Genomic DNA, 12,233 nt, shown 5'->3' on the forward strand with positions numbered 1-12,233 from the left:
CCCCCTCTCTCTCTCTTTCTCTCTCTCTCTCTCGCTCTCTCTCTCTCTCTCTCTCTCTCTCTCTCTCTTTCTCTCTCTTTCTCTCTTTTTCATCTCCACCCCCCTAACTCCCTTTTCCTCTTGAATAAGCTAGAAAGGTAAGGAATGACGTACCATCCCACGACACCATGCTGTTGACAGACATGGGAGCCTGCTGGATGACACTTGATGTCATCGTGCCCGCCATGACACCCAGCAGGTCCTCCTCTGTTAGGGTGCCGTCGGCTAGGTCGTCGACGTCGCCGCCGCCGCCAGGGGAACGGTCGTCCTCCGTGCGGTGGTACTCGCTGCCATATTGAGCTGCCCACTGCTCCACGAAGTCGCCTTCCCCTGCTGCGAGAGAAGCGCCGTGTTTGTAGACTTCGAAGGAAAACATAGAGGGCGTGCACGTCTCTTGCTGGTCAGGCGTACATTAAGAGAAGAACTGACCGGATGTGGTGCAATCCCGCTTCCGTACTCCAATACTTCCAAGCTCCGAATAGTATACGCAGCATCGCTAGATCATTGACACATAAATGTGTTCCAATCTGAACTTTTCAGTGAAATGCGATAGCTTTCGTGAATAATAGCTAACCGCATTGCTGTATTAGTGCTATTTCTAACTCGAACGAGTGTTAAAATGCCCAGAGAAACTTGAACTTTGCAATGAATTTGCATGATCTGATTGCTAGGTAAAACTGCCCACCAGAGTGCGCCATCTTCTCGAAGTCGATGCTGCTCAATGTCTCGTCCATCTGGCGGAACTGGAACTTTGGTTTGCTCGTCGTGGAGATGACGTAATCAGGGTCGTGACCTAGGCCTAGCGCGTCATCCGGATCACTGTATGCAACGAACAACGAGTCTCAGAACTCGGATCACGTAACAGTACATGGGAACGTAAGTAAAACACACAGTCACCAACAATGTAGATGGAAATACAAAGGAAATGTGCACAGAACTTCTTTAATTACATCTTTGTTAACTAAAACTAGAGACACCTTGCGTGCGTGCGTACGTGCGTGCGTGCGTACGTGCGTGCGTGCGTGCGTTCGTGCGTGTGTGCGTGCGTTCGTGCGTGCGTGCGTGCGTGTACGTGTGTGTTGTGTGTCAATAATTTAAATTTACTGGTATCTAGTTCCGGTATCTTCATAGATAACAGCATGTATCTATCGTTGATTAATGGCTCGCCATTAATAAGATAGAAAGTAGTATCGTATAAGGTAGTATCGTATATCGTAGTAAGGTATCCCCGTATATCGTAGGTAGGTCATGTATAAGGTAGTATCTATATCGTATTAAGGTATACGTATAGGTAGTATCGTATTACGTACGTAAAGGTATTCGTATACGGTAGTATCGTATTATCGTAGTAAAGGTATCGTTATAACGGTAGGTATTCGTATATATCGTAGGTAAGGTATCGTATAGTATACGCATACTCGTAGTAAGGTCATCGTATAGGTGTATCGTAATCGTAGTAGGTATTCGATATAACGGTAGTATCGATAATATCGTGTTAGTAAGGTATCGTATAAGTGTATCGTTATATCGTATAGGTATCGTATAATCGGGAGTAAGTTTATCGTTATAAGGTAGTATCATATATCGTATTAAGGTTATCGTATACCGGTAATTCGTATATCGTAGAAGGTATCGTTAAGTAGTATGCGTATATCGTTAGTAAGGTCTCGATATAGTAGCTAGGCGTATATCTAGTAAAAGTAGTCGATAATATCGATAGTAATGGTATCGTATAAGTAGTTACGCTATGCGTAGTAAGGTATCGTTTATAAGTAGTATCGTATATCGTTAGTAACGGTATCGTATAACGGTGTATCGTATATTCGTAGTACAGGTATCGTTATAACGGTAGTATCGTGTTCCGTAGTAAGGTATATCGTATAAGGTTATTCTATCGCATATTCGTTAGTAAGGTATCGTATAACGGTAGTATCGTATAATCGTACAGTAAGTATCGTATAAGGTAGTATCGTATATCGTAGTAAGGTATCGTATAAGGTAGTATCGTATATCGTAGTAAGGTATCGTATAAGGTAGTATCGTATATCGTAGTAAGGTATCGTATAAGGTAGTATCCGCACTATACTAGTAAGGTAATCGATTAAGGTAGTATCGTATATCGTAGTAAGGTATCGATAAGTAGTATCGTATATCGTAGTAAGTATCGTATAGGTAGTATCGTTATATGTAGTTAAATGTATCGTTAGGTTGGATCGCATATCGTAGTAGGTATCGTATAAGGTAGTATCGTAATAATCGCAGTAAGGTATCGTATAAGGTATATCGCTATATCGTTAGTTAAGGTATCGTATTAAGTAGTATGTATATCGTTAGTAGGATATCGTATAAGGTAGTATCGATATGCGTAGTAAGTATTCGTATAAGTAGTATCGTATATCGTAGTAAGGTATCAGTATAAGTAGTATCGTATATCGTAGTAAGGTAATCGTATAAAGGTAGATCGTAATATGCGTACTTAAAGTACTCGTATAAGGTAGTTATCGCATTTGAATAATTGGAAAACTTTGATCGTGTAAAACTTGTCGGTCACAAGCGTTGTTTGCACGCACAATATTATCATAGTCGTCGCACACTATCCTAAAGTCGCCGGGCAGGCCAGCGTGTGTTTTGCGTCCGCGAGCACGTCGTTTTCTAGGGATACATCAAATTTTCGGCTGACAGTCGCTACGATCAGGCAATAGCGACACTAATACGTCGCGAACGTTGTAGAGAAAGCCGGCGACGCGCAGCTCAGACGCTCGCGCGAAGGCGCATGTGCTCTGCGGAGTGAGGAAAATTGCCGTGCAATGGCGACGTATGAAATTTTCTATAGCGGCTGCTGCAGCAGAGCTATGCTCGTATTGCAGAAGACGCGAGTGTGACACCCTCGCGTCACTGCGCGGTATACGCGGACCGCCACAGCGACCAGCCTTCAACACGGGCCCGCAGACACGACCGACGCCGCGCGCCCTCTGTCGCCGCGCGGTGACGTTGCGCAGTTCTAGGTGACGTCTGCTAGTCGTTGTCGACGCGTGTCTGTTGTGTACGGGGTCGTGATGTTCCCGTCGCTAGCGTCTAGTAGCGATAGGCACGGCGTAGTGAAGCGGAGAGCGACGCCTGCTGCTGCTGTGTGCGTGTGTGTGTGTGTGTAAACGCGACGCACTCGGAGCCAGTATCCGACATACTGATGCAACAGCATTAGTGTATGCCAACCATCAGGTCACCCATCCGACCATAACGCTGCATAGCGCACTCATGCAGCGAGAACAAATACACACACCGACAACGAAGAAGAGCTGGAACGCATACACGTCGGAGCTGACTGCGTATATAAGGTGTAGGACCACAAGGCCGCTGGTCGCCTTGCCCCCGGTCTATCGGATCCGAACAACAGCGAGCCCGCCTGTAGAGCGCCGCACGGGATTGTGTGAGCACTGTGGTCTAGCGCAGCAAGGCAGTGGCCGACGACGGAAGATCTCATATAACCCTGCTGCCTCTCCGAACGACGCACGGCGACGTCCGGTCATAATCACAGAGGGACGTCGCACACGACAGCATCGACAACGACGGCCGACAGGTTATTTACGACGATGACAACGACTCGGTGATGCCGACAACGCGTCGTTCGTGGCGCCGGAAGCCGGGATAGCATACACTATCGAACTGTCGGAGCGACACGAGCCAGCCCTGGCGGCGCGCGCACCGAACGACGATGTGCAACGCCGCGAAATCATCTGCGTGGTGAGTACTGCGTGTGTGAGCGACAGCGCACCTATGCGGCAGCGACACAACGTGCGTGCAAACTCCGGTGCATATACTGCGGTCGGAAGTCCGAAGGCGGATGGCGCGGCAGCCGCAGGAATACGATGGCGTCACCAATTGATGCTGTTCGGGAGCCGCCGCCGCCCTCATTGTCGCCATTGTCGGTCTTGCATGGGCATCTGGCCTGGCCTTACCGCATGGACTGAGCTGTTCGATAATCTCTGCCCATCATAGGGGGCGCTACTTCATCGCCGTCGCGTTACGTGTGCTCGTGGCTGGTCCAAGCGCGTGAAGGCCAACCGCGGCGTGGGTTTTCCGCTCATAGTGTATGTGTGATGTGTGTATGGTGTGTGTGTTGGTGTGTGTCGTTGCGTGCGTGCGTGCGTGCTGGCGTGCGAGTGCTGTGTGCGTGTGCGTGTGCGTGTCGTTGCGTGTGCAGTGTGCGTGTGCGTTGCCGTCTTGCGTGTCGTTTGTGAGATGATCGTATCGTTCAGTAATGCCGTCGGTTACCGAGAAGCATCAAACAGACGGTATTGCGGGAGAAGGAGGTAGAGAATAGAGAGAGAGAGACGAGGAAAGAGAGAGAGAGAGAGAGACGAGAGAGAGACTTGAAGCTGACGGTAGTAACATATTAATATCAGAGAATTGTATGGTACATTTATTCTCATGCTCACAGAAATTTAAAAATAAAAGGTGTATTTACAGTTCCTCCAATATCGGATTCCCGTTTGCATTTCTGTGTTCAGTGTATTACTAGCCTGCCCTGCTGTCCCACTATCTGCATTCATGAGTTGATCGAGTGATCTTTGCACTCTCCATCTCCTACTAATATTCAATATATTAACATACTAATTATTAATAAAATATTTATTTTTTCACATTGATTTAGACATTCTCATTTGTAAACAGACTATATGGAGAGTTTACGAAAGACCAACAAATATTTCTATATTAACGACTGGTTTACTATTACACCACATAGTCACGTAACACTGTGCACTCTCAGCATTTGTGCTGATAACAAAACGTCTCAAGGTCGCTACGAGTTCATCAAACGTCAATCGTCGCTGTCCGCTATCACTGTCGTCGCTCACAGCTATCACGCACTATTAACATTTTTCTGATGCCGACTTTGCCAGAATACAGAATGATTTGGAGGACGTTTGATACTTAAGATACAGTAACATCGCTCTACTTACATTACAGCAGCGGTTCGCCGCATTATTTAACTGATATGTGTGCTAATTTGACAGCGACCATTTCTAGCCATTCGTAATAATCAGGAGTGTATATATAGATATACTTATTATCTATGATCTATATTGTATATATATACATCATACATACTACATACTAACTCTACATCTACATATACAGCTATACATCTTAACAATCATACATCTACTCCTTACATCATAACATCTACATCTACATCTACCATCTACATCTACATCTCACATCATACATCACCATCATAATCTACATCTACATCTACATTGTACATCTTACGCTATATATCTATTATCTACATTACATCTACCATCTAACAGTCTACATCTACGGAATAATTTATATCATCTACTAATCTATATCTTACACTCTACATCTACATGCATCTACACATCTACATCTACATCTACAATCTACATCTAACATGTACATTCTTACAATCTACATCTTAAAATCTACTCTACATCTACAATCTACATTCTACATCTACATCTATCATCTACATTTTATTTTTTTGCGTCTATATTACATCTACATCAAAAATCTACTATCTACCATTACACTCATATCTATATTATATATCTACATCTATAATTACACACTTAACCTGATAATTACTATCTGTTAATCAGCGACGGTGAGCAATAAGAAGCCCGGTTAATTCCTATTGTACCGGTGGTTGTCATGCAATTTATTAAGAACATTTAGTTCATAATCGTACTTCGCGATATGTGACAAGACGCGCACGGAGCCGTTTTATTGACTACTCCTGCTAGGGGTGGTGTGTACTAATAAAACATACAACACAGCGGCCCCAGCGCGAGGATCATCAGCTTGTACCGCACACAAAATCGTTATAACGGCACAAAGTACAGTGCGTGGGTTGGCGTGCGTGCGTTTTTGGGCGCGCTACGTCATGTTTGTGTGTAGTGTCGCGCGCGCGCGCCGTGGTCGGGTGTGTTGTGTGTGTGTGTGGGTCGGTGTGGGTGTGTGTGTGTGTGTGTGTGTGTGTGTGTGTGTGTGTGTGTGTGTGTGTGTGTGTGTGTGTGTGTGTGTGTGTGTGTGTGTGTGTGTGTGTGTGTGTGTGTGTGTGTTCGTGGGCGCGTACGTGTGCATGTGCGTGCGTGCGTGGGCGCGTGCGTGCGTGTATGCGCCCGTTTGTGTGGAACCTTTACTCCATAGATGTGTAACTAGTGACTCGCCTTCACCCTTCACACTAATCTTTTCATTGCTAAACAGAGCGGCCGTGCTGAAACGCACAGGCGGGTCGACATAATTATTTTATATTACGATTATCTTATTTATAATTTATTTTTATTTACATTTAATTTATACTATACGTCACGATGCGCGTGGCCGAAAAGACGCGGATGACGTCATCTGCACGTAGACAACCGCATACAGTGACGATAGATGGCACCTCACCTGCGCGTGCGAGCTGCGCGTGGACGCACTGACGCCTCTATCTCATCCGACTCCGATGAATCCCAGTCTCTGTTCTTCTCGCCTCCCTCGTAGTCGATGTCACGGCTGCGTGGGTGGGCGCTCGGGGGGCGGGCTCGCACCTCCTCCTCCCATTCGTCTGCGAAACGTAGTTGGAAACGGGCTATTGTTCACCATATCACATTATAAACTAGAGCACTTCCGCCAAGGCAGCTGAATTCTCTCAATGTGAAATTTTTTATTAATTAATTAATTAAGTGGAAAAATTAATTAATTAATTAAGTGGAAAAATTAATTAATTAATTAATTAATTAAATAATTAATTGGATCCGGATTAGTGCGGGCGTGCAGGTGAGGGAGGACTGTGGTTGCCCCTTAGCCTGTGGTTGCGTGTTTGTAAGTCTACAGCCAGCGCACCTAGCGAAAGTGAACTGAAACGTGCATGTTAACAAACCCACAAACCCACAAACACACAAACCAACACTCAAACACACGCCGGTGAAAACATAACCCCCGCCAAGCTCCTGGCGGAGGTAAAAATAAAAATAAAACGCTGGGCGACGCGAGATGGCTACATAGAGTGTGCGGTGCGAGTGTCGCGCGGAAATGTCAATGCATCAGGTATATAGTAGATAGCGACAACTGTGTACGTTAACGGCCTCTAGAATAACGACGACTACAACAACGACGATTACAACCACTGACGAATGATATGCCACGCCAGAGCGTTTGTCGTGTAGCAGTAGTGGGGAAAGATAAAGCTTACATGTGACATTTAAAACACGACGTTATGCAATATGACAAGAATCAAACAGCGGGTCCCAAGTTCAGCGCTGATCGGTTTTGTTGTGGCCATGCGTAATTCGTAAACACTGGGATATAGGCAACGCTGTTATTAGCATGTTTTTTAACCGCGGTGTGACCCGTCTGCAAGGGAACGCGGTATAACCTTGCTGCCTCGCGCCTGGCAACAGCGCATATCTCACCGCGTGACACTATTTCAGTCTCGTGCGGTATTCGAAAATCTTCTGAAATTTCTGAAATTTCTGATGTTTGCACGACAGGGCCGCCCTCTATATAATAATAACGACAAGCGTACGCACCAGCCGCCTGGCCGTGGAAGGCACTGGTCACTCGTCTGTCCGGGTGAGCCGTCGCTGGTCGCTGGCTGCGCAGCTCCGCCCTCTCTCTTACGGCGCTGCTACCCCGCGCGCCCGCCACCACCGTCTTCGGCCTCTCCGTCTTTTTCCCGGCTCCTCTTACCCCGTGACCTGTGCGCGGCCTCGCGTCTACAAGCAACGCAACGTCAACGATGAGGGCATCTTGTATAGACTATATATATATATATATATATATATATATATATAATAGGGACACAGATCGCGAGTTTGCGCTGCAAGCTAATGATCTTTTGCTTCCCGTTGCGATGACAAGGCGTGATAGATTTCACTGTTATCCGCCGCAAACTTAATCAAGCTTCACGTTGGAAAGTGCCAAACATTAACCATACAAACTGCTTACGTTATTTTAAACTCATAATTAATTAAAAAAAAACGTGTAACGTTTCATATGTGTTCAATGTTAAGCATTCCAGTACAGACTGACTACGTGTACGTCACGAACCGCACTTACCTATGTTCAGTGTTCTCCGGGTCGCGGTGTTGCCATGATGACCCGTCATCGGCCTTGCCTCGTCGCCCATGATATCATCATCGCTCCAGCTGTCGCGCCGCGGTTGCCGGGGCGGTCTCGCGCTAGCACCACGCTGACGGTAGCTGGTCGTCGGCCTCTCTGCACACGACGAAGAGCACTCTTGTGACAGCAGAAGGCGGGGAAGGATGAAGAGAAGACGGAGGGAGAAGATGAGGCGGAGCAGGAGTAGCAGCAGTAGTAGCAGCAGAAGCGGCGGCGACGGCAGTAGCAGTAGTATTAACAGTCGTCGAATAGTCGTGGTCATCGTCGTCGTCGTCGTCGCTTTCGTCGTCGTCGTCGCTTTCGTCGTCGTCGTCGTCGCTTTCGTCGTCGTCGTCGTCGCTTTCGTCGTCGTCGTCGTCGCTTTCGTTGTCGCTGTCATCGTCGTCGTCGTCGTTGTCGTGTCTTGCAGTGAGCGGTGATACATTTTACGATGTCCTAGATTGCTCTACTCACCCTTTCCTGCCACGTCTACCTCCTCATCGCTCCAACTACCCCTGCGTGTCGCGGCTGCATTCCCACGAGAGGACACTGCGGCGCGGCGACGTGGGTGGGCGCTAGCGGGACGTTTTGGCCCCGTAATGGCGCCTGTCGCTAAACGACGGATAGGCGACTCCGTGCTAACATCACACTCTGTCACCAGGTCCTGTAATCAGAGCTGTACCTAAACTCATGTACATTACACAGGGCATGGGTTATAATCATGCGTCCTCTAGACTGCAAGCACGCGGTATCGAAATAAACATGATTATTATTATTAGGAATTCAGTGCTATTGCATATGCGAGGCCTTGTCAGACTAATCACACGTAAAAGAGTAATCAGAATAAGTAAACATAGTTATCATAAATGTCATTAATTTTTTTAAACACTTTACTTCAAAAATTATGACATTTTAGACTTATGGTGTCATATACTACTAGTGATGTTCCTGACAACAGCCCCCCGGTCCATAATACCTCATTATGTGTGACGACCACCGGACTGATTGATGCTTGATCTGGCGTTGAGTCGCTCTTGTACCCGTCCGCGTCAAATCCGAAATCTTCCTGCCTAAGAGCTGCTCCTCTGCGTAGCCGTGTAAACTAGAGCCAACCGAATACGAGCAAGAATTCTGTATTGATGCGAGAAATTCGGATTGTTATCTTTCGCACTTGAAACAAAAAACGTAAGCAGTTATATATAAACGCGTGAGATCACTATCTCTCACCCCCAGCCGTGTTTTCCCTGGTTCTTTACTAAGCGTGGAACCACCTAGGGTGCGAACATCCACTCCTATCTCCAACGTCTGTGGCGTGTGTGCACCGGCGTCTGCTGAGATCTGTCTTTGTAGTACCTATCATAAGACGTCTCAATTAATAAAAATACATTCAACCATCAAGCAGGGCGGTATTATCTCGGCTAGTTTCATTTCCATGTACATCAGCATAGGCAAAGAAACGTGGCGAGATGCTGCGGCCAAAGGAAAAATTTTAAATAGGATTATACCATGCACACCTCTCGCGGGCATGCCCCCACTCCTACGATTGGCCGAAACATAATATTTTATTATCTTGGCTCGCAACGGCAATGAGCGACGGGAGCGCCATTTCTATTTACATTGCCATAGGGGACGAATTGTGTCAATATGCTGCGGCCAAAGTAAAGATGTTTGATCGGATTTAACCATGCACATCTCTTGTGGGCATGCCCCTTACAATTTGAAACGCCTAAAATCGGCCGAGGAAATTCATTTTGGCTCGCATCGGCGACGAGCGACGCGAGCGCCATTTCTATACGTACCCAAGGCTTACTCCATCTGAAGATTTGGACGATGAGGAAGTTCAATGGGAATACCATCACACTGGTTACTATGCCTACCACCATGTCCTCCCAGCTGAATACGAAGAAGCGTTGACCAAAGGAAATCTCCTGTAAATGAAGCATAAATAGTAAAATGTGTAATGTAATAACAGGCGGCAATGGTTGGTGAGCTTTGTGAAACCAATCATCCCGTGATAATTCCTATATCATAGCTTTTCAGGAAATATTAGCATGGTCAGTGTCACGCGAAGAACGACCTCTATACATTGAGCATGGGCAGTAAAGGTCAAATCCACATGTCCATACGCAGTGCGCCCTGCTGGACATGCCCATTCCTATGCCCATGCGTAAATTAGATGGAAGGGAAGTTTTCTGTCACATAGGGGGCTTATACCACGCTACACGTACGGCGTACACTATACTACTACTACTACTACTACTACTACTACTACGACTACTACTACTACTACTACTACTACTACTACTACTACTACTACTACTACTACTACTACTACTACTACTACGACTACTACTACTACTACTACTACTACTACTACTACTACTACTACTACTACTACTACTACTGCTACTACTACTACTAAGTAGTAAGGTATCGTATAAGGTAGTATCGTATATCGTAGTAAAGTATCGTATAAGGTAGTATCGGCATTTTAATATTGAACTTTGATCGTGTAAAATTGCTCGGTCCACAAGCGTTGTTTGCACGCACAATATTATCATAGTCGCTCGCACACTATCGCTAAAGTCGCCGGGCAGGCAGCGTGTGTTTGCGTCCCGCGAGCACGTCGTTTCTAGGATACGATAATTTTCGGCTACAGTCGCTCGATCCAGGCAATATGCGACACTAATACGTCGCGAGACGTTGTAGAGAAAGCCGGCGACGCGCAGCTCAGAGCTCGCGCGAAGGCGCATGTGCTGCGAGTGAGGAAATTGCGTGCATGCGAGTGAAATTTTCATCAGCGGCTGCTGCAGAGCTATGCTCGTATTGAGAAGACGCGAGTGTAACACCCTCGCTGCTCACTGCGCGGTATACGCGACCGCCACAGCGACCAGCCTCAACACGGGCCCGCAGACACGGACGACGCGCGCGCCCTCTGTCGCCGCGCGTGACGTTACGCAGTTCTAGGGTGACGTCTGCTAGTCGTGTCGATGCCGTGTCTGGTGTACGGGCGTCGGCTGATGTTCCCGACGCTAGCGTCTGGTAGACGATAGGCCACGGCCTATGATCGAGAGCGACGCTGCTGCTGCTGTGTGCGTGTGTGTGTGTGTGTGTAAGCTGACGCACTCGGAGCCAGTATCGCTACATACTGATGAACTAGTGTATGCCAACCATCAGGTCACCCACCGACACATAACGCTGCTAACGCACTCATGCAGGAGAACAAATACACACACCGACAACGAAGAATTGCGTTTAGAGCTGGCCGCATAACGTCGGAGCTGACTGCGTATATAAGGTGTAGGACTAGAGGCCGCTGGTCGGCCTTGCCCCGGTCTATGCGATCACAACAACAGCGAGCTCCGCTGTAGAGCGCCTGCACGGGATTGTGTGAGCACTGTGAGTCTAGCGCAGCAAGCATGGCCGACGACGGAGATCTCATATACCTGCTGCCTCTCCAAACGACGACGGACGACGTCCTCATAATCACAGAAGGCGTCGCAACGACAGCTATCGACAGCGACGGCGTCGGTTATTACGACGACGATGACGACGACGTCGGTGATGCCGACAACGCGTCGTTCGTGGCGCCGGAAGCCGGGATAGATAACTATGAACTGTCGGCGACCACCGAGCCACCTGGCGGCGCGCGCCCGAACGACGAGTGCACGCGCGAAATTATCTGCGGATACTGCGAGCGCAGTGCCACCTATGCGGTCAGCGACCCAACGTGCGTGCAAATCCAGTGCCTATACTGCGGTCGGAAGTCGAAGGGCGGAGAGCGGCGGCCGCAGGAAGTAGATGGCGTCACAATGATGCTGTTCGGAGCCGCCGCCGCCCTCATCGTCGCCATTGTCGGTCTGCTGGGCATCTGCCTGGCCTACCGCATGGACTGGCTGTCGATATCTCTGCCCATCATAGGGGCGCTCTTCATCGCCGTCGGTTACGTGTGCTCGCTGGCTGCGTCCAAGCGCGTGAAGGCAACCAGCGGCGTGGGTTTCCCGCTATAGTGTATGTGTGTGTAAGTGTGTGTGTGTGTGTGTGCGTGTGCGTGTGCGTGTGCGTGTGCGTGTGCGTGTGCGTGT

The 12,233-nt window shown here is 47.8% G+C and overlaps 1 protein-coding gene across 1 annotated transcript; it reads left to right on the forward strand.

Moving 5' to 3' along the window:
• Positions 1 to 868: 868 nt before the first annotated feature.
• LOC106808851 lies at positions 869 to 12,182 on the forward strand. The gene is made up of 2 exons (XM_014811736.1): positions 869 to 915; positions 10,808 to 12,182. The coding sequence occupies exon 2, from the start codon at positions 11,568 to 11,570 to the stop codon at positions 12,156 to 12,158; it is 591 nt and encodes a 196-aa protein (XP_014667222.1). The 5' UTR covers positions 869 to 915; positions 10,808 to 11,567; the 3' UTR covers positions 12,159 to 12,182.
• The last annotated feature ends 51 nt before the right edge of the window (positions 12,183 to 12,233 follow it).

Source organism: Priapulus caudatus, unplaced genomic scaffold, assembly GCF_000485595.1.
Source record: "Priapulus caudatus unplaced genomic scaffold, Priapulus_caudatus-5.0.1 Scaffold309, whole genome shotgun sequence".
Taxonomy (NCBI): domain Eukaryota; kingdom Metazoa; phylum Priapulida; class Priapulimorpha; order Priapulimorphida; family Priapulidae; genus Priapulus; species Priapulus caudatus.

Bases quoted from the DNA above. Each gene is read 5' to 3' on its own strand.
- LOC106808851 (XM_014811736.1), top strand. From the start codon at position 11,568: ATGGCCGACGACGGAGATCTCATATACCTGCTGCCTCTCCAAACGACG.